This window comes from Dinoponera quadriceps, unplaced genomic scaffold (genome assembly GCF_001313825.1).
Source record: "Dinoponera quadriceps isolate SergipeBrazil2010 unplaced genomic scaffold, ASM131382v1 scaffold192, whole genome shotgun sequence".
NCBI classification, from domain to species: Eukaryota; Metazoa; Arthropoda; class Insecta; order Hymenoptera; family Formicidae; genus Dinoponera; species Dinoponera quadriceps.
Genome location: NW_014554324.1, coordinates 460,625 through 483,762, shown reverse-complemented (window position 1 = coordinate 483,762; position 23,138 = coordinate 460,625). Strand labels below are relative to the sequence as shown.

The window sequence follows — 23,138 nt, the reverse complement described above, 5'->3', positions numbered from 1 at the left end:
TATGATGTCTAACCCCTGGTATCTTTCGGCTCGATAAAGTTTAAATTTACCAGAGACCGCGACTGAAAATCCGACACAGACGCGAGAAATGTCTTAAATCACAAACGTGAGAGATAAATCGAGCTAAACGTGTGTCATCGCAGTTATGCATAATACATCCGAAAATCTTCCGACGTACGTTGGAATTATTTAAATTATGTAACGGAACACTAACTCTCACGTGACATTTTAAGCGTCTCGCGCACCTCGTGCGAATCAATACGCGCCTGTTGAAAATTACGTAAGCTGACGAGCGGCCTCGTGCGGAGAAATTTTTCGTACTGCGTTGTCGCATCCGTAATAATCCGCGACAAAATAGCGAAATCAGCATAGCACCACGCACGTTACGTACGAGCGGAAACGTCCGCGACACGTAAGACACACTTTCTGGCGCGCGATGAGCCCCGCTTTGCTGTTCGGGGCCGCCGTTACAAGCGGAATTGGCTAATGCGATGTTCCGCGGACGTCGAATTTATTCGCAGGCCGGATTCAATCCCAGCGGTTATAAAGGTGCGGAGAAACGTCTTAAATAGTCTTTCCCTCGCCGAATCGCGGTCACGGAAGCTCCTCCCCGGCTCCTCGCAACCCCCCGACTTGCAGTTTCGCGCGCGTATAAAACTGAATTCTCCAAAAAGAACGCACCGGAACGCGCGCGGATGACATTTAAAGGTCGAAACTCTTCTCTCCTCGAGCCCGGGGAATCAATTTCGCGCTACGATGAAACCGTCGAGGCGCGCTGCGCGACTCGTCGTAACTTGTCAGGCGCTGTTAAAAATTGCAGCAGCTCCTCCGAGATCGATTCCCGTCCGAACGCGCGGAACGACAGTGTGTCGCCCCATCGTCGGTTCGCGTCATCGAGACTTAATTCCGCGGGCGGAGGAGCTGTCCGGTTACTTCGACGGTGCCTCGACGATGTCTCGGTCTCCATACGCGAGCTAAATATTACATCCGAGGTCTCATGCGCGATGAGACTTTTGTCCCGTTGAACCGAACCGTAGAGGTAGATCAAGCGCATCGTGAGATCCTCCGAGAGCGAGCGAGCGCGTGCGAAGCCCGAGCGAACGCGATAGCGTAAGCGATAAAGTTTTCAGTTTTAATCCACAGCGGAAATAATGGAATCTCTCGGCGAGGGTGGGAGGGAGGGGGAGGGTAAAGCGCGCTTATCCTTCTAATTTTCTCGCTGGCTGTGCCAAATCGTCGCGCGATAGCTCCGACCTGCTCTCTCCCTCTCTCTCTCTCTCTCTCTCTCTCTCTCACGCCTAGTGCGGAAGTCGCGAGCTAATCGGGCGCGATTATCTTCGCGGCTCGTCGCGAGAGAGAGAGAGAGAGAGGGAACTCGTTCTCGGGCCTAAAGATACTTTCGAATAATTGCAGACAATACGGAAGGTAGAGGGGAATTAATTTCCGCTGAAGATCCAGCGGGGAAGATTCGCGCGGATGGGAAGCTTGACCGACAGGTTTTTCAGATTATCGGCTTCAGCGATCGCTCTGTCGCACGGATACGTCAATCCTTGGGGAAAAATGATTATGCGTGGCAATTGTGTCTACGAATTTCGTCTACGTGGTGGTGTAAACAGTCGTGTGTGACTACGTAAATCCACACGGTAAAAATACTGTTGCGCGAGTACAATTATAATGACCGTTCATGTCGGTAATGTTGCCTTTAATGATGACGTTTAATTGAGTGAAACTATTATATACGGGTGGTTGTGCAAAGAAATTTCAAATATCGATTCAATTGTGTCAACACGTGTTAATTACATAGAGAGAAAGCACCAAAAAGCTGGCATATGTGCGGACAATGAATGAGACACTCGTGTTTCTCGGCTGTAAAGTGCCGAATTCCGTCGAAGAGTACATGAACTTCGTCCACTGCCTGTAATAGCTGTGGGAGCTGACAATTCCTGTTTGCAAGCACGCTTGCTTGTTACGTTACTGTGCTATTAGCATTAATTGATCTCCCGACGTGCTGAAGTCCTTCCCGAGCGATATTCTTGTAAATTTTTCAATAACAAGCCAGCGATGAGTAATTTCCCGGACAGTACTGTTCTACAGTGCTAAGTTTTGCACTTTCTAAATCACTTTCTAAAACACAACCGATCCTTTATCCTTCGTCACCGAATCGTAATAATTTTCAAAAAAGCCACGGTGCATCTTAGCAGAGAAACGTTACCGCTTTGCATTCATGCGTGTAATTTTTTAATTCTATACCTTCGGAGGCCGAAGAACAAAGTGGCCGGTCTTGGTGCTTCCCCTCTGTAACTTATACAACAATTCTACATGAACTTCCGTATAATTATAATTAATCCTTTCGTCTGGGATACGTGATTCAAACTGCGGCGTTTCCGCCAAGATAAACGAAATCTCCTCGCGTCGCGAACGCGCCTTCTAACCCGTAATAACAATGCCGCCGAGCTATCGGGCCGTTTGAGGAACGGAGAGAGAGAGAGAGAGAGAGAGAGAGAGAGTTACGTACCGGGTGTTCCGAAACTGAGCGTTCGCGCATTAATAATCCGGCGGCTTGATCCCCGCCATAATTTCTTGGGCGCGAATGTGCGCGGGTCAGATCTTAATCTGATAAATGCACCTGGTGCGAAGGCGCGCTGCCATTATTTCCCCCGTAATTATCTACCGCCGCGGCAATAACGTTCCTATTGTTGAAAAGAGACTTTATCGCGGCGAGTGTATGGCCAGGAGGTCGCACGTACACACACACACACACACACATGTACGGCGATGGACGCTGCTTATGACTTAAACCGCAGGCCGCGAAGATAGCGGGCGGGTAACCGCGGCGATCGGAATCGCAACAGTCCCCCCCCCCTCCTCCTCCCCGGTTGCGATAATAAAACGCCTACGTTGAAACAATAAACCGGACGATGGAATGCACGCAAACAAATCTGTCTGTCGATAAACAAAGCGTGCGCGCGTAAATCACGGCGCGCGAATCGGGGAAAATAGTATTAATCGATAATACCGGCGTGGTTCTTATTCTCCGGCAACACAACGCGGTGTGTTATTATAATAAAAGGTGATAAAATATTAAAACACGGGAAGGAAGAGGGGAATAATAGCAGCGCGGTATAAATCTCGAGCGCGCGCTTTCGATCGGATTTAATATCGCGTCGCGATTTGCGCATGAACCGATGAAACATTTAACGATCTCGGTCCGTTTAATCGACCTCGCAAATATCGCGAATTACGCGCGGCAAACAGTTACGCATAGTTACTTAAAATTAGTTAAACAAGCTGAATAAAATTAATTAAAGTTAATTACAAGCAACGTAACCTTACTCGCCGGACCGGGGGTGCAAATTACAAGGGGAGGTCTATTACGTATTACGCCCGTTTGTTGTTAACAAATTAACGGCGCGTCATATTAACTCGAAAGTTCCGCCGCCGTCGTGCTGCAGCGCGCGCGCACGCGCACTTTGTTGTTTGTTCGAACGCCGTTAACGTCGATCGCACGAAAAGTTGAGAACAAATCAAGTTTACAGAGCTTGNCGTAATTTCCCCCCCCCCCCCCCGCGCGAATTCCATCCACGGAATCCTTATGCCCCTCCCGTCGGCCGCAATTAAGCCGTTAGAGACCGACTCTTATCGAATTATCAGTTCTTATCGGAGATCCACCGCTCGTTAATAAACTCGGCCGATCCTTCCGAATCCCGCAGCGTGATAAACGTTCTTCGACCAAATATCTCCCTTCCTCGGGTGTGACTGTTTTTCTCGAATAAATTACGATCGTATTATTTTTCGCATGTCTCGTTATAATGCTGGTATTTTGATATCGTTGTTTAATTTGCAGGAATGTTCGCGCGCTCTTTGCAATGAACCGTGGGCTTTCGGGCTTTCCGATGATCAACCAACGATTTTTTTTTTACAATCTAGGACATTGGGTAAAATGCAAAAGTACCGTTCACCGCTCGCACAGAACGTTGATATCGTCGTAGCGGGAATTTTTATACTCGCGGTTGAGTGTTCGCGCTTGAACTTTGTCGATTACGGAGGTCTTCCGGGCACTCGTTCTCAATAGACTATTTTTTGTCCGACGCGTATCGCTCCGCGAAGGGTAAAACTACTATCATTTGTTTGCACAAGCCACCGGGGCTCTGGGCAGGAATTTTAATTTGTATGAATGTTCATGCCCGTGCAATCTTGCCCTTTTTCCTCGTTTATTCATGTTAATATTGACACATTTTGCGCAATTTTATGTTTCCCGCATATTTTCGTTTTCTTACGGGGGAAGTTTAAGAAAGTCTGAAATCGAAAAATGTTTGTAAAATGTTTTTTTTTATTTAAAAGAGAGAGGATCGCTCCCGACTTCAGCACGTTAAATTATCTTTCTCTTCGTGATCTCTTTGTTTCCGCAACTCCTCTCCCTTTCTCTCTTTCTCTTTCTCTTCGTGAATACCGTTACGCGCTCTTGATGAAGCATTCGTTAATTTACTAACTTTAAGCTTGTGCCGCAGGAATTCGTTACATCAATATTTACAACCCCTTCTGGAATTTTCGACTGAGTATCGCGGTAATTGCAAGAAGTATTTAATAAACATGTCACGGAAAAGAGCTTATCAGAATCCCGAACGAATCTTCTCTCGTTAAATCATGAACGCGTATGGGAAGAGATTGTTCGAATTATAAATAAATAGATATCATTAATATCGCCCGCGGAACGCGGCTGGCCGACGCAGTGTGTTTTGCCGCAAAATATAAAGCCAACAAACAACGCGAATTTCGCTTCCTTATTTCCTGCGGAAATCCCGGCGTGGAGCGAGGACACACAAAGCAGCGGATTTTACGTGTCCGACAACATGGCCGCCTAGGGAGGAACATAAAGTTTACATGGCGGCCGCAGCAGCCGATACGGAATTATTTACTCACGAAGAAAGTATTCGCGAATTTTACGAATCCTAAGTGTCTGAGATTTTTTGCCTCGATACAGCCGTTAAATATTTAAGGCGGTGGGACGCGCGTGGAATTTCTCAGACGCGCTTACGGTTCTTGCGAACAAATCGCGGCCCGTAGATAATAATAACACCACGCAAAGCGGAAGATCTCGGCGAGTCTCGCGGATTCTCGTTCGGTCTTCTTTTAGGATCTCGATAAAGATGAGCGGAATTACAGGAAGAAAAAAGAGTGAGAGGGAACCGGCGAACACACGTCGTTCGTATCGACTTAAAAGCGACGACCGAATTACGATCTCATGCACGGAGGAAAATAATTCAGAGGGATGGCAAATTCTTTACGCTGTCGTAGCAGATAAAGAAATATACAAGGTGTTTCTTTGGTGCTTCGGTGTCAATGTTCCAGGAGATGATTTTTTGAGGTAATTTTGTTCATAAAGAAAAATTCACACGAACATATGTGCATTTCTTTATAAAATTACCCCAAAAATTTAACTCCGAAATTGGATGGTATTTGACAAATACAACCTGTGTATTTATTCGCTACGACGTGAAATTTGCTGGTCCCCGGAGTCATTTTTTCCCGTTTGATCGATGACATCAGAATCGAGAAATGTGCGTTCCGGATTCTCGGCAAATACGTCGAAAGAAAATACGTATCCACAAAGCGACGCGGTAAATCGAGAGCAGATTTGTAAAATAGTCCGTTGCTTCGACAAATAATCGTAAACAACAAGTAACCGATTAATTAACATGACACGCCCGATCTTCACCTCGTGATTTTGCCACGTTAATTTTTATGGTATCTATTAATCATCGCAATAAAAGAGGGAACAATTTCTCGGACCGTGTTTTTCGAAATCTACCCATAATAGCATTTCATGAAAATGTCTTCTCATTTCCACGTGTTTCGCAAGAATGTTGTATACGCGCGTCTTCTCTCGCTTCTGGCATAATTAATCGAGATGGACGCGGAGGGAGGACGAAGGAGGCCGAAGAAACGGCATTTCTTGAGCGGCTTCTCGAATAACACGCGGATTCCGTTCGGCGAACTCTCGTCGGAGCAACAATTAACATTACACGCCACCGAGCGCCGAGAGCCAATCGCCGTAAATAGCCGGTTCCGCGCGTTACGTGAGCCCGCTTGAAATTGCGGCCCGAGATTAAAAATAAGCGTGCACGTTAAATGCGACCTGTAGCGTGACGTGTACACGGCCGAGCCCGGGAATAGTTCTTGTTATGTTTTACAAACGGGAAAGTGGTCCTGCACTGGGCGCGACACACAATGCGATAAAGAGTGAATTTCTCGTTTATTTTTACCGATTGGACTCCCTCGAATCGAGACTTCGATCGATCTCTCGGTCAGTTCAATCGTGTCCCAAGGGAATTTACCACCTCCCTCCCGCTGTGACCTTCTCTCTTTCTCCCAGCTGCCTGCTTGCTTGCCTTCTGTTCGACTAACGGGAACAGACGAGATATATAGGACAGGGACTAAAGTTTAAACAAGGTTCATCTGAATTACGCGACGGATTTTTCCTCCCTTGCCCGAGTAGTAATCGTCCTTGTGTCGTCCTGTCTGCTCGGGAATTTGCATTTTTTCGTACGTCTATCATCCCTCAGCTCGATGCGCTCTTTACGCCGGCACACTTGCGGAACTTTTTAACGTAACGGCCGTCCGTACGGAGTGCTTGAGAAAAAAAAAGGGGGTTAAAAGTGTCCATAACGTTTGATCGACGAACGTTTCGACAAATCGGCGACTCGGACGTGAATTAATTATCGCGCCGCGGTATCCGCGTGAAGGGAAATGCTTGAATTAAATCAGGCATGAGACATATTTTACACCCTTGCGGAAGGACTCTTTTTCAGAAGGAAACATCCGTGGTTCCCGTGACTGTAATTTTATGCCGGAGCAAATATTACACTCGGCGCACTCGTTGGTGCAACTAAACTATAGTAAACGCAATTATATACTAGTACAGCAATATTAATAAAATTATAATAATAATAATTGTTAATTACCAAGTTAATAATAATAACTTCGCACGCGTGTGTTACGCCGCTGCTACTTTCTCGCTAGAACAACAAAAGGATACGGTGAAACTCACTGTAATTTGCAGCGAGATTAACAATGTTTTTCCTTTCGGCATATTTATCACCGAGTTGTCGCCGAGAATTAATTCACGAGTATGTTCGAGTGGTGGAAATACGCGAATTAACAATCGGGGACGCGCAGGTGCGCGGATACTAATTCGAAAACTAACGAAGGAACTGATGCAACTAACGAAACGTCTAATTTAACGGCCGATATTATTTCATCCCGTCCCGCGGCATTTTTCCGCGTCCATTCCGCGTCCCTTCGTCTCTCGAGATATAAACCGTCCGCGCATTTTCGCGGAACACGTTGTTATTACAAATGGAGAAAAAGTGCGGGAGCGGCGCTCAGCCAGCGCGGTGGCTGTCGGCGCAGCGTGAGGATTAATTGCTGCATATTCAGTTCTCCGTTACACGAAGCACTTACGAGATTAGCGAATCGTTTTCGGTAGGGGATGAGTCGTCGGTGGAAACGCCGCCGCTCGAAGTTACTCGGCCGGGACTCATGCGCTTTTCATTAAGACGAGGATGAAGAAGGGCGGCCGCGTTCCATCATTCCATGTTATATGAGGCGCGTCTCGCGAGGGATGAATATAAATAAGAGCATTAATAAAACCATAACCCGCGAGCCGTTAGGCAAGTTTAGACACTCATCGTTTAAAACCGGTCAAAATTCCGCGACCGGCAGGAGATCGCATATTAACGCCCGAAATTACACATTAAATTCTGTTTGGAACGTCGTGCACTAATCAACACGGATGAGAAACGCGAAGACGTGAAGACAATGGAGGAAAGAGAAAGAGAGAGGGGAGGGGGGATGTCACAAATAATAAATTATTTGGAAAAAGTAACATTGCGTTAGAAAAATATCAAAGAGCTTCTTTGTTTCAGTGAGGCAATTTAATATACAGTGGAATAATTTCTTTTTTATCAAAAACCAAATATTATCTTTCCTTAAAATAATAGTTTTCTTTATCAAACATGGTTTACTTTAATGAAACAACAATATTTTCATCTAAATAAAATGATATTTGATATGAAGTTATGTTGTTTATATCAAACAAACTCTAGTCAAACAAAAATATATATTAAATTATTAAAGAACTCTTTTCCTCTGTATATTATTTACTCTATCATTTTAGCACTCTCTTTCCCTTTATTAAATTATTCCGTTTCTCCTTTACTTTTTGCCAGTCCGCACACACACACACACAATATCCGCGATTCCGCAAATTACCTGTCATATATTAGAAAATTTCTCCGTTAATAAATATGGTTACTATTAAGCTTTCGATTCGGGTCCTTTTTAAAAATGTATGTTCTCCTCTCGGAATACCATCATTATACTGGTTCCTCGCGGGAAATTACGAGCAATCGCTAGAAACCCGAGAATTAAACCTACATCTTAGACCGAATGTCGGAAGAGGCGATCGATTAATTACGAGGGTAGGTGGGAAGTCCGCCACCGAGGCTACCCGAAACTCCCGCGAAAAGAAGAGTGAAAAGAACTCACGCGTTAACGTCCATCCACCGATGTGTCGTCGTGTGCTCGTCGTATGTGATACGAACGTGGCCGGTCGATCCCGCAGGAAAGACTCGGAAGACGCGTAATAACGTCCAGCGAAATCGCGACACGCGCTGACAGTTTAAACAACGCGCGGCCGGCGACGCTCGCGACGGCATTAATGAAATACAGGAGAGCTGACGCGGCGATCTCAGCCCGTTTTCGCGGAAGTTGGACCGAAGACAAACCCGGAGGAAACTTCATCGCGTTAACATCTATCTATCGGCTTTATGATCGCGACTGACAATGAGACCATAACTCTGATTTAGTAAGTTAATCCCTTTAGCGGAAACACGAACGGGGTCGGGCTCTGCCGCCCTCCCTTCCTCCTCCTCCTCCCCCCTCGACCTGTGTTCCTACCCCCTTGTCCCACCCCTTTTAATTAAGAGCGCAATCATTCCGTCGTAATCCAATACCGAACTCGCCCTGTCCATCGCAATTTCTCCCCGACTCGCCAGTCCTAAAGTTAAATTTCCCGTGAAATAAAAACACCGCCGCACGGTGTCGTTCGCCCCTCTCTCCTCCCTATCCCCCTCCCTGTCGCTCTCCTCTGCCTCCGGCATCACGTCGAATCCCCGATCCTCGTACTCGCTCCCGCCTTTTCATTGGAAATCGCTTTTTAATCGCGTTCTCGCGAGCGCCCGAACTTCCTTCGCGCGCGCTTTTAAGTAGAGCCGAGTTCGATTTATCCGCCGTTTTTCTCTCTCCCTCTCATGAATGAACGAGACGGAGCGAGAAAAGGGGAAGAAGAAGAAGAAAGAAAACGAAGCCGAAGGAGAGCAATACTTTTATTTGGCTTTACAATCCGAGTGTTATTTGGCGTGTAACGCGACTTCAAACGGCTGTATCTCTCTCTCTCTCTCTTTCTTGTCGCTCGCGCAGTCAGGGCGTCGTTGTCGGCGGGGCGAGGGGGAGGGGGAGTCCTGCCGGGCACTTTGCATCCTGCGGAAACGCGAGCGCGCACGGATGCCGAAGGACCTCTCGCAGTTCCGCGAGATTTGTAAATCTACGCGGAATTCGCTCGATGCGGAACGAGAAGAGGGCCGAGAGGGGCGCAATTAAAAATCGGCGCATCGTTAAGGCAACTTGCGACACACAATTTTTTTACCACGTAGATTTCTTTCGAGGATTGGCTCGCGGTTCCTACAACCGTTTGCTCTACTCGGCCGTGACCGACGGTGTGAATGCAAGCTCGAAAATGCAGTGAACTTAATGGATTTTACCGGGCGATGATCTGACCGTGACCTCTGACTGTGAACCGACCGACAGCGTGAATCGTAGATTATTCGTAAATAAATATCCGCGAGATATTTGGGACGCGACGAAGAATCGATTTCGCGCCCTGCGGTCGGGAAATCATTCATTCGATTAACACGCCGAATGCCGCGACCTCTGCGATCGCCAATGACCTATGATATTACCGAGTCTCATTAAATTACGTATATATATAAAGTGTAATTAAATTATATTTGAAAAATCGACTGTGCCTCCAACAGAGAGTTAATAAAACCAGATGAAATATTGAGCTGAGGCAGAAATTCGTTCCGTTTTTCAATATATATTTCTTTCGAAATATACAATTAATCAAGGGCGCATCACCTATTAGTACCGTATTTTCCGTGGCGCGTCAAAAGGGCAGCTCATAAATTTCATATTTATAAAGCAAAATTTCTATATATTTACTTCGCTCAAATAATAAATATTCATTTGAAACGAAGTTGTGGTAAACTTATATATATATGTGTACCTCTCTCTCTCGAATTTTCCTAATTTACCGTATCTTCGGCAACTCAATCGTCGGTCAAGCTTTCGTATGACGGACGGCGATAAAAACGGCAATCAAGACAAAGACGTAGGGAACGATCATAAAAGCGAGTCATGAACTCGCGACAGTTTCGCGCGCGATTTCGCCTCGGATCGCGCGTAACGAAAGAGATCGCTCTCCCAGCCGTGTAATTCGTACGAATAGGTGAGTAACGGATAGCGGGCCACACGGAGCAACCTCCTGCCTTGAGCGCGCGAGCGGTTACTTAGAGCTTGAAAAAAACAGCGATTTTGTATCCTGAAAGGGAACAAGCGCGGCCGGAGAGTCTCGAGAAATAGCCGGTCCCCGGCGGGATCCATCCGAGAGAACGGCGCGTTCTCATTCCCCCCCCCCCTCTTTTCTTNTCCCCCCCCCCCCTCTTTTCTTTGCTCCCTCCGCTTCCGATTTCCGCGGTGGAAATCGAGCGATGCATTATACCGCTCGGGGTAAAAATGTCGGGGGATCAGGCGGCCGAATTGCGCGCGTCGGCTGATTGAAAGGCGCCCGGTGACGTTGCCGAAAGGCTCCGCGACGCGACCGTCTCTGCCAAAATATGAGGGCATAAATCCCCCGCCACGACGCTGACCCTCAAATGGCCGCCATTAAGCACCCGAGATTTGCCCCATTTCGACTCGGAAGTATCGGGATGATCGTGATCGAACGGTCCTTTAATGCCTTCCTCGCGAAAGAGGTGTCGCCGATACCGACGCACCTATTTTTCCTGGCTCCCCGGGACGCGCGTATGCGCCGGTAATCTCGCGGTCAACCGAATTCCCCCGAATATGCCTTACCAGGACACGCGTCGATCGCGGCTGCGTAAGTGCCGGGGATACGTCTGAGAAATATCATTTCCGTTCTAACGAGCCTCGGCTTCCGATCGCAATTTCTCCTCGGTCCGAGATCACCTTCGCCTTTAATCTTATTCAACTTTCGGCCCGACGTGTATACCGCGCGCAATCGAGCGTTTCTTCTGCGCGTACACACGCGCTCGCAGTGGCCGTTTCTTTATTACGAGTTAGTCATGATAAGCGGCCACGTTGACAGACACGTTCTTTCCGAGAAAATACACCGGCGTAATGCACCGGTATAAATGGTATAAATGGAAAAAAGGGGGCGACTCTCTCGCGAAGAGGCGCGTCGCGCAATTAACTTGAGTATCGGCGGGCCGGGGCTCCGTCGTCGGAACGCGGGCACGCACTTGGACGTGACCGGCGTCCGATTCGGCGAAAGATCCGGAAGAATCGCGAGTCCATCCACGTAACATAAAATATAGTAAATCGGGCAGAGAGTAATGCCCGGCTCGTAAATAACATGACATATGTTCGTTGGAGGCACGGCTGGCATGCACGCGTAAATCTCCCGCCGCTCGCCGGCCGATCGATCGATAAAACGCCGCTCGCACCAGAGCGCGACCGCCGAGCTCGCTCGTTCCTTCCTTCACTCTCTCGTACACTCGCTCGATCGATCGATCATTCGCTCCTAATAAATCGCGTGAGCTCGCGCGAGCGCGTTAACGAGTGCATTAGCGGGCGGGAAATTTTTCCTCCCGCCCTCCCGTGGCTGTCAAATTAAATACGAGCGCGCAGACTTATTTTCATGGGCGCGCGAGCGCAAAGCGAGGATGACGGCCGATCCGCGCCGGTTATCCCCGAAGCTCCGGATTAATCGTCGGATCCGCGACGGCCGCGAGGAAGACACGGTTCTACCGTGGAGCCCCGCGGCGCGGACAATTGCGGGATTATCGGGACACGGGTATAAACCGGCTTCTGGCCGGCGGGACTAGAAAATGTGGAGAAGGGGATGATGAAATGACCGGTTTTGGACTGTTGCCGCGTGAACTTTGCTTTCCGAGCGATCCCGTAATTGGATCTAGTCGCGGCTCGCGGTAAGGAAGAATCGATTTCTATTTTAGCGCCTTGACGTGTGTACATATTATATTATGTGTGTGTGTGTGCTTCTTTTCCCAAATTGCAATTTTTCAAAAATGTTTTTCCATCAACCTTTCGTTGCGCCTAGAAGCTTTGACAACTTTTACAAACAGCGATATTTCCTGTTTTTTAAATATGGCAACACGCGAATATGAGAGAGAAACCGTGCTATCAGATACATTTAGATTTATTGCGCACCGATATTGCGAGATTTCGGAAAACCTAAATTTTTTTTTTCAACTTTCGAAGCGGCACGCAATATACGCGCAATGCACGCGAGCGAACGAAAAAATATATAAATATTTTCTTCCGCGGAATTAACGGTGAAACGGAAATAAAATCGGCTGTTGCTTCTGCGTGCGATAGTAACACAAAGCGTAGCGCGCGTAGACGCGGACACACGTTGAAAATAGGTAGAGGAACTGCGAGGAAGATGCTCGCCTTTTTTTCCCTCGCCGTTGCGCGAAAAATTGGATTTCGCCGAATTACGGGGAGATAATCGACGAGACGTCCATTTTTCGTTTTTTTCCTTTTTCAGCCGAGAACCCTCCGTCATTTCGCTTTAGGGAGTTTCGCCCGATTTTGCAATTACCGAAGAAATGGGGGTACAATTGCATTTGGCTGCGACAAATCGCTGTACACAGAATGGACGGGGAAAGTCGGGAGGCGAAGGGGGCAGCAACCCCGGAAGCGCAATATCAAGTCCCACGTACGGTAATCCAGAATGGTTATGGCGAAATCGTTTATTCGTCAAGAGATTGACGAGCGTCGAAATGTTGCCAAAAAGCCGGCTCGCAATGGACGTGTCGAAATAAACGTAAAAGTGGACGTTAAAAAAAAATAGCGGGAAAGAGAAGGGAGATCGAAGAATATAGAGTGTACAATTTGGAGAGGTGTGATATTCACCGGGATAACAAAAAATCGGTTAATATTTAATTATAAAAGAGAGGAAGAGATACTTTTTTTATCTAATGGTTTATAAGTTCCGATGAATAATTAAGTAACTTCATCGTGAAAATAAATTCATAAATTATCATCAATATACGCGTATTAAATACATAATATTTATTTTGTTCGGGAGTTTAAACATTCGGGATTCTATTTGTATTAAATTTTATTCAATTTATGATAAAATTTTAATTAATCTATAATTTGTACTCAAAAGTGACGGAAATACCATTTAACGATGTAATTTTGATTTTATCCCAATTTCTGACATAGTGCGTCTATATAACTGAACAGGCAACGTACGAACAATCCTATTATTGACAAAAATCATTATTCGAGTGTCACAAATTGGTACAGAACGTTAAAATAAACATATATAAATGTATGACTTAAACATTACAATTTAAGAACTCATATTCGTACTATTTGTTATAAATTTTTGAGGGAGAGTTATTATCATAGGAGTATATTTTGGAATTATAAATTTTATAATTCACGTTTCCTCTTTAGAAATAGGAACGTTTATATCATTTTATAATATATTCATTTAGATAATCAGTAATACAGGCGTATAAATATTCTAGTATTGATTATATACATATATTAACTATAAAAAACACGTATCTCGTTGCTTTTTTCGCTTGCAAAATATTCTTTAGTCTTTCCTCGATTTTGACAATTTCAATCGTTTGAGATTAAAAATACAAAGAAATAAAAAAGTCTTACATTAACGGCCAACTTCTAAAGCATCGGCGAGTAACTATTCCAACTGTCGCTATTAGCAGCTCGTAATTATGATATTTCAGTATTTAGTGCGGCTTTTAATTTTATTCGAAACTTGACGACAGATAATACGTAAAATTTAGAGTAAAAACACATTTTTTTAGAATAAATACGGAACTATATTATTTGACTCATTCAAAAGAACGGATTATCATAAATTAGGACACTGTCACTAATTCGGACATCCATCTTAGATCGAAAATAATTAGCGCGTCGATTCACGTGAGAAAAATCGGCAGTTTGCTCGTCACCGATTTTGGGACGCTCCGTATATTTATTGTTATTCATTTGCCGCGTATTTCTATACTAATCGTCCTCTTAATATTCCGATCGGTACGTCGCACACATTCGCATATTTGATAAACTTCAATAATTCCACGGTAAACGAATTCCGAAAATCCAATGGGGGCGATTAAATAAATTTACATTTAACGTATCGCCGAACGAAACTTTATAACAACGTCGCACGCCCAGCCACGAAAATATATAATAGCGTCATCAATTATTTACCGTCGAGCGTTCGCGATTAATCATTTATTTCAATTTATCGCCACTTTTTCTCGGCACTAATTGAAGGTCCTTGGATTGCGGTGATGCTCAATTTGCGATTCAGCGGGATTAGAAACAGCGAAATATATCATTCGCGAAGTGTGCCGCGTCTTCGCGAAAGTTTTCCAAGAAATCGCGCCCGTCGCCCGTTAAAAGCGTGTAATTAAAATTGACGAACAATAATCACGAGTTAACAAGGCACCGACACAAAACCATCCCCTTTCGTTTCTTATCCGGCCGGCCCACCGCATTTTACACTAGTAAAGTCTGTTTCTCGCTCGATTGACGTTTCACCACGTAAAAGAAAAATAGCGAGGTAAAACGAAAGAGGTATTCTTTTGTGCGGCTGTGACTGAATTAAACCCTTCCCATGCAATCTTAATTATACCAAATATTTCCGTCTGTTAAAGCTGATGCCAAGAAATCACGAAAGGGCACCTAAACTCGTTATTAGCCATCAGAAAGTTACTTAACTGCGCCCTCCGCCGTATTTTTCCTATCGTTATCTGTCTAAGAAAAGATTGCACGTTGACACATTTTACTATTAAACACGCACATATAGGATGTCCCGAAACTATCATTGCTTTAATAGCATTTCTTGGGGCCCAATTGGAGTCAAAAGTTCTGATGTGAAAGTTTCGAGGAAGATCACCATTAGTCGCAACTTTCACATTTTTATTATTGTATATGTTTGTAACCGAGCTTTCAATTAGAATTCTGTTGATCAAAATCAGTTGAAGAATGTAATCTCGTGTAGACACAGGAGTCGCCGATATCGACACTTCGTTAAATCGCGACGTTCAAAGTGACGGAAGAATCGCCTGTTTTCCAGCTTTTTTGCGAAGGCGCGCAAGTATGCGTCACTGACACTCAAAGGATTATTCGCGGTTGTGTATGCTGACGAATTCAAATTTACACCGAACATTTTGCATGTACAGTCGTGCGAATTGGAGCGTGTTCTGTTTCGTGCAATCAATTGCCGGTATATTACCGCGATACGTTGCACGTGCAATTTCTGTATTAGATTATGCGATCGTGCCGTGATTAATTGCGAGTCGCAATTGTACGGGCAATTATTGGCCCGGCGGAAAACAGGTAGAAATATAATGCAATCGTCGGTAAATCGACTTACCTGCGAATCGCCGACTTCGGACATGCACGATCCACACGCACTCGCCACCGAGATCGATCGATCGGCCGCAAACCTCGATCCTGAAAATCAAGAGCAAGGACGAGCCGATTAGATGCTGTGCTTATCGCAAGTTAGATTTATACCAAATCAAAATCAAAAAATACATATATATATATGTACGCACATATGTACATATACGTAAGTTTTTCATCAAACAACTTTGCGATTGTATGCTTGATGTCAGATTCATATGTCAAGGCGACATATTGTTAGACACATCGCGGCCGTGGAATTCGGTCGTGATGAAAAATCGACACTCGTCGGGGCAAAAGTGTCGGAGACGACGTCTGTGCAGCGCAAGCGAAAACGCCCGCGCGAATTCCTCCCTCCTTCGGCATCACAATTCGACACGGTCGCGGCGGGAGGGCGAAGAGTACCTATCATCCTCGAGCGGACGATTTTAGGTACGTTTTCGGATGTCACTCTGCCTGGCATTCGCGCGCACTTAAGGCTCACCCTCCTCATTTCCGTTACATTGTTTCATCTCTGCCCGATTCTTTGTCTTAACCGTCGTAAAGCGTTTCGCCTCGGAGTACTCGCCACGACGTAAATCCTACCCGTTAATTGCGCCGTGCGCGCCGGCGCGAGTAATTTCAACTCGGCTCGCTCACGGATCCCGGAAGCGGCCTGACAAAATAATATTCCGGCTAAATGGCGGCTCGTGAATCCCGAGTCCGAATGCGCGATAAAACCAATGCCGGCAACGTGTTTACAGTTTTACGAGGTGTCAGCGAAATACGCGAGAGCTCGCGCGACATCATGAACTTATACGACGCCCTTAACCCTTGCCGCGGCGCGCGGGATTATTAATCCGCCATCTTTTCGGCTGTTTGCGGCGCCGAGCGCGCCTCAATTTTATTATTGCCGCGCGAAGCCTCGAAAGCGCGACAGAGTTGCAACGACACGCCGTAATAGTCGCCTTTATTTCAACGTTGAGCGGGGCTGAATGGAATCGAAAGAAAGGGAAGGAAGAATCACAATTTCGGGGGATAACTCGAATGAATATGTTCGGAAAAATATGCAAACTCGTCCCGAGAGGACATCCACGAGGAGGCGGATATCTCCAGACGGAGGTATCCCACGGTCGAAGAGCGTTTAATTAATCAACTGCGGTGCTCGCTCGAAAGTTAATCAATCTATGGCGGGGCGGGTGAGAACAAGTTCGACCGCTCCTGAACGCGGTGTATATTCGGAACGTAATTAACCGGGAGTTCCCCCCCCCCCCTCGAATTTTTCCACGGCCGTCGCGCGACCGCCGGCCGAGATGTAATGTAACAAAGTGCGCCGTGTAATCGCCGTGATCGCGTTGTTGAACTATCAGCGTCACGATCGCCGTGTAATTAAGCCGCTAATTAGCTGAGTTAAACAGGCGATTAGTAGCAGCTGTTACATGACATCGGCACGTCTTGGACAGTATTTGATGTCGCGGGTTACGATCCCGACCCTCCTCCCCCGCCTCCTTCTGCCGCTACTGCTACTACCTCGCCAGTCCTCCTTGACATTGCGCGTCTCCCCGGGGACTCCCTGAGAGCGCCTGATTAACTTGGTATGAAATTATATCCCATCTTTGCGCCCTCCCTTAATACTTCGCACCCAGACTCACGTGGTGGCCGGGGACGACGCGACGATATGAGAATCAAACGATTAAAACGCTTCGAGTCGCCGGGAGACAGCCGAGAGAGAAAGAGAGAGAGAAGAGATGGAAGGGAAAAAAGAGAGGCGGTAAAAGGAAGGAAAAGACGGTGAAGTGATAATTATACTGACGGGTGTAATGAGATGCTTGGTTTACACGACGCTAGTTAGAGAGAGAGAGAAAGAGAGAGGATCCCCCGACTCTCGTGATTCCGGGGGATTAAAGGGGCGAGTAACGCGACGCCTTCCGGAAGTATACAACCATCTCGAGAAAGTAGATCCATCCCGAAATTCGAGCGCTCACGAGATTTCAGCTTAGAAACCCATAGAAGCAGAGCGATTCGGAGGTGCGCATCCAAACGGGAAAGGAAATTCCGAGCGAATTTGGGCGGCGAATTAAGCGAAGAAGCGAGAAAGATAGCCAATCCCGCGGAAGAAAGAGAGAGAAAGAGAGGGGGAGAGAGAGAGAGGGGAAGATTCAGAAGCGCGCGCAGATTAGATCATCCGTTATCTCGGGTGCGCCGTCATTTTCCAAAGTCATCCTCGGCCCCCGACGTCAAATTCCCCGAGCCCTTCATCCCTCCTTTAACAGTTCGCACCTCGGTTCAACCTCTCAACCACGTCGGCTGCAAGGCGCTACAGCTGCAGCTGCAGTTCTCGCGTGCATCCGCAAGGGAGGGCGGCCGTGGCAAGGGGGGGGGAGGGGGGAGCGGAGAGGATTGCAGGAAGGATGGGTATGGCGCGGGATGATTGCGGGGGCAGCGGATCGTACATACGCGGCCGGTGCATGCGGTAATGGCGGTACATACGGTGTACCAGTCAAACGCATACCGTATTGATTTTAATATCTGCGTTAGAAAATGGCAGGAGGGACGAAGGGGGGAGAGAGAGAGAATGTGTCTGTGAGAGAGAGAGAGAGAGAGAGAGAGGGAGGAGCAGGTGATGGTGGAATAAAAGGAGAGCAAAAGAAAGAAAGAGAGAAGGATAAGAAGGAGAAGAGAAGCGGGGAAAGAAGCACTGCTTTCACGCGTCGTTAAAGCACCTGTGGCTGATGCACTTTTGCTGCATCGGCCTTCCATGCGCTCGCTAAGTCGCGCATCGACTTTGGTCTACTCACAGGCCAGTATTTATGGCCGGACCTTATAAAGTTCTAAGATCGTTTAAAGTACGTCTTTTCAGATGCTGCTACGGATCGTTGCGTCGACCAAGCACCTGAGAAGATAAACTTCGGACGATTTTAAATATTTACTTACGTGTATAATGATTTGTTTTATTTCTTTATGATGAAAACATACGAGAGACTTGAGGACAAGATTGAAGAAAAGCTATATTCGTATTTCGCTGGAGAAAACCTGGAGGAAAATCATTTAGGGAGACAGCAAATTGTGTGTCATTAGAGTCGCGGCATAGATTTGGTTTCGCCTAGCTTCCTTCGAGAGCAATCAAGCTGCTAGACAAAAGTTGAATGCCTGCAGTAACAGGACATCCTTGTCCGATGAAGTCCTCGCAGCTTCTCATGGGGAGCGTTTAGTCTATATATGTCTACGATGTCCTCGGTGAAGACAGTTGGTCCTGCGCCGACATGTTCGCCGAAGTGGCGTAGCTCGGACGAAGTCAATCGAGCAAGTCAGATATCACAAGATAAATGCAGTTAACGTCGTTAGGAAAACGCGAGCGAGGGAGATCGCGAGTCAGCGTCACTCCTGAACTCAATAAGCGACGATAGCCGCGAGGTACAAAGTAAGATTGACGGTTTTTCTTTCACGAAAGGACGAAAGAAAAGTCTAACTCGACGGCCAACATTATACTTTTCGAAACTCGGACGTCGCACGGAAGGTAAACAAAGTAACTTCCCGCGAATGTCGGGTATTAATGGGTCGCGAATTAACGACTAAGTGACGTCGTTTATGAAACTGGCTTGTGAAAACTGAACGGTCGGCGGAGCAAGTTAAACTAGATTCGTAAATGACGGACGCGCTAATGGCCAGTGGCAGTGGCTAATTAATTATTATCGAATGTTCGACATAGCGCCGAAGTGATTAAGCGCAATGAAAATCCTAATCGCCGGCATATCAGTCGGGACAAACATCGCGACGGATGCGCGGCAGATTCGTTTTCTGTGCGTGTAAGAGGAGGAAACACGCGGTGCCGATCGATTCGGCGATTGAAATGACAAGCGAAACGGTAACGATCGAGAAATAACGTGCGAAAGTGATAAGTAGATGGAGTTGTTACTGATAATCAACTCGACAAGAGCGAATAGCGATAATTGTAACGGACGAGACTTTCCGTTATCCTTCAGATTCCTCGGAATGAAGTCTCGCTCGAAAAGCAGAATGCACGGAGAAAAATAACTTGCTGGCACAGGGAATTTCGTGCTGTCGCAGCAAAATTTGCCGGCCGCTGTTGTGGACGGCAAAACGACTTGTTGAGAGTACTACTAATTGCACACTCGCTGAACATATTTTACTGATTCCATAAATTGTTTCGCCAGTGAGAGAATAAATGTCGGGGAAACTCTGTTTTGCTCTAACAGCAAATCAACGTATCCCACCGAAAGATTCACTCAGTGGAATTTTTTTCTATCCTGGCGATAAAACTGTTTCCGCTCCGATTGCGAGCGATTCACTAATATCCGGATGGTTTCGCTGCAACTAGACAAAAAATTACTTTTCCCCCGTGTGACAACCGAGTCGGTCGGATTCGGGTGACTTTTCACTTCGGTGCAGAGTGAAATGCTCCACTCCGAAAGTCGTCGAGTGAATATTCTCACTCGAAACTGAAGGGTGAATCTGATGTATCCCACCCTCTAGCGGGAACAAATTCACTCTAATCGATCGAAGCATCGCTCGTATGGAATCAGAATCCGCTCTGAGCTTGAGTGAAACATTCGCTCCCGCGAATTCGAGCGGCGGTATTTTCGCTATCGTCCCGAGTTAAAATATCGCTGCTTTTCGCATGTGCTGAAAGATGAGATTCCGCCCGAAGAAATTTCGAGTGTACGCGCGACGATTGACGCGCCGCCTCAAAACTTACACGCGCAAAATGCAATGACATTAAGCCCGCGATACAACGCGTCTCTCGGAATAAAGAGAGAAGGGAAGACGCAATCCTTTTGGTATGCCGGCGATATTGCGCGTAATAATAAAGCGAAACTAGTTATAAAGATCGAAGCGTAAAGGGATTAAAGTGGGATACAGCTCGTCCCACTTTTGTCGGCGAATTGATCAGAACTTAATTGAGTCTAGGGCACACTCTATACGTTCACTGTGCAAACTAAACTGCCACGTTTACTAAGGGCACTCATCTGGAATAATAATTCGCGTAGCTTTACATAATGGGATTAGTTATTTAGAGCCAATCAAACGTAATCGCGACACCGCAATACTTCCTCGCGACAAAGCTAATGATTACCGCGAGTTTGGTAAAAAAGGAAAGGATTTATCTATCAGAAAAAACGCGGAGAGCGTCGAGCGAGGTGGTAATTGGTCTACGATACGTCTCAACGTTATTGAAAATCGCATCATGAATTAATTACAAATGATAATTATTCACCCGATAAACGAGGAGAATCGTATTATGTAATTATTATAATATATAATATAAAATATGTAAGTTACAATATATAAAGTAAATATATAAATATATCGCGAGAAAATTTCCGATAGTAATATAAAATCAGCATGAAATCAATTCAGAAACTCGGCTTTTAGCCTTCCGGGAAATAACGACGAACGGTTAGCCCGATAATCGATTAGTTTTTCGTGGTCATTGAAATTACAGTTTAACGGATTACTTCTTCGGATATCGACCGGTCTTTAGAGCTTCTTTTTGTCGCGCCAAGTTCACCCTGCCGACGAGCGCAAGCGGAGTTACCTGGATAATTTGAGGCTGCGTAAGCAACAATTACATCATTGGAATTAATTAAGCACTGTTATTGAGGGCAAGATTTGCATCTATTACGTGACTTTGCCCACATTTAGCAATTGACAGTGGGCCATAATATGGCGCTTTGTGCTGCTATATAGGATATATATAGTGCTTTAGGCGAATGTATATGACTATCCTATATACTGCTCGTGTTACGTCCGTAATATGCCGCATATTGAGGCTCGAATGTGTGTGCAGAACAAAAGCTAAGGCAAAAAACAGCGAGAAAAATCGCCGAGTCGTAAATTTATCGTTAAATAAATACAACGATATTTAACGGTTTATTTCTCGATCCATTCAAGTTCAGCAGGTGTTTCGAGCATTTCAACGTGCACGAATAACATGATTCTCGGGCCCTTCCCGCCGTTTCTCATCTCCTAAGTATATATCGAACATTTCTCGAAATATTCTACATCTGGGATACATCGACGTTCCCGGCCGCATCCGACGAAGTCGTGGAAAAAGATCAAACAAACACACGAAGCAAGACGTCGGGAATTAATTAAAAAAAATACTTAAAAAAATGTCCGTGTATATTGAGAAAAAAGTTTTAATATTTGTAATCGCACAAGTGACAGAAATATAATCAAGAGAAAACATTTCTCTAGTTTCTCTAGCACGGTGAACAAGTTTGAGTTAAGAACAGTCCACTGAAATTTTGTGTTTTAACATGGGAAGTGTGTTGAAAGGTCATTTATTCGCAAGCTGAATGTGTTAATTTAACATTATACTTGTGTACTTTTTAACACATTCCCCCTGTTAAAATAACACAAAAATTTCAGTATACTGTTTCTAGCATAAAATTCTTTATTGTATTGCTGTTATTACTTGTATGGAGTCAAACCCCTTAAAAAGACAAAGTTTAAAGCTGATATATAAAATATCGGTAACTCTAGCGGGATTCTCTCAGCGTAAATAAGAGAGACACATACAGAGAGAAAAAGAGAGCGAGGGAGAAAGAAAGTAAAGTAGAGCCAAAGTGACAAGTGAAACAAAAGATAAACCCGAAGAAGACGCAGACGGCGATAATAAGCGGAATCAAGAGGCTCCAATGAGTTTTCCGTCCCGCTGATATCTGGACTCAATATTTAACGTACTTTTCCCCGCGCGATACATATATGCATGAGACAGGATAACGTCATTCTCCACTCTCTTCCTTCGCCTCCTTCTCTTTCATCTGCTAAGTATACCCAACATTTCCCGAAACATCTCGCATCGAACTTCCCCTATGAAGCTTCCTCTCTTCCATCCCCCGGAGAACCCGTCAACGAGACACAGGCTACCGAGGGGTAGCCAGCTAGCTAGGTAGTACGCACAGCTGCAGGATAAGGGGTGGCTCGTCGGGGTGAAGGGGAAGGGGGAAGGGTGAAAACGGTGGTAGGATACGGAAGTTCCTTCTTTGTCGGCCGCGGAGTCGAATGGCGAACAGACGTATGTACGGACGAACGTACGGACGGACGAACGAACGGAGGGAGGGACGTACGGACGGACGGACGGGTTAAATTTGCATGGACGCTTGTCTGCGTTTCCAATTTCACGCATGCACACATCCAACAGCACAGGCACGGTTTGCGCGGACGGAGAGAGAGAAAGGTAGGGCCAGCGGACGGGGAGGGGAGGGGGAGAGGCGGCTGATAATAAACGGCGCCGATTTCGGTATAAATCAAGGCCGCGAATCCCGACGTGCATCTTCGCGAGCGAGCGGAAAAAAGGGGGAGAATGAGAGAGAACAGGCGAGAACGAGAGAAAGGAGGAAGGTGGGGGGGGGGGGGGG

The 23,138-nt window shown here is 46.0% G+C and overlaps 1 protein-coding gene across 5 annotated transcripts in view; it reads right to left on the bottom strand.

Annotated features, from left to right (window-relative positions):
- Positions 1 to 23,138, bottom strand: part of LOC106746598 — a 230,760-nt gene that overhangs the window by 158,515 nt on the left and 49,107 nt on the right. For 3 of the 5 annotated variants that reach the window (XM_014623364.1, XM_014623356.1, XM_014623373.1), the window contains one exon: positions 15,743 to 15,822. In XM_014623364.1, coding sequence (XP_014478850.1) covers positions 15,743 to 15,766 — 24 coding nt within the window. In that variant the 5' untranslated portion in view covers positions 15,767 to 15,822. Of the gene's footprint in view, positions 1 to 15,742; positions 15,823 to 23,138 lie in introns of those variants that run through there. The other 2 variants (XM_014623382.1, XM_014623395.1) reach the window with 2 other exon arrangements.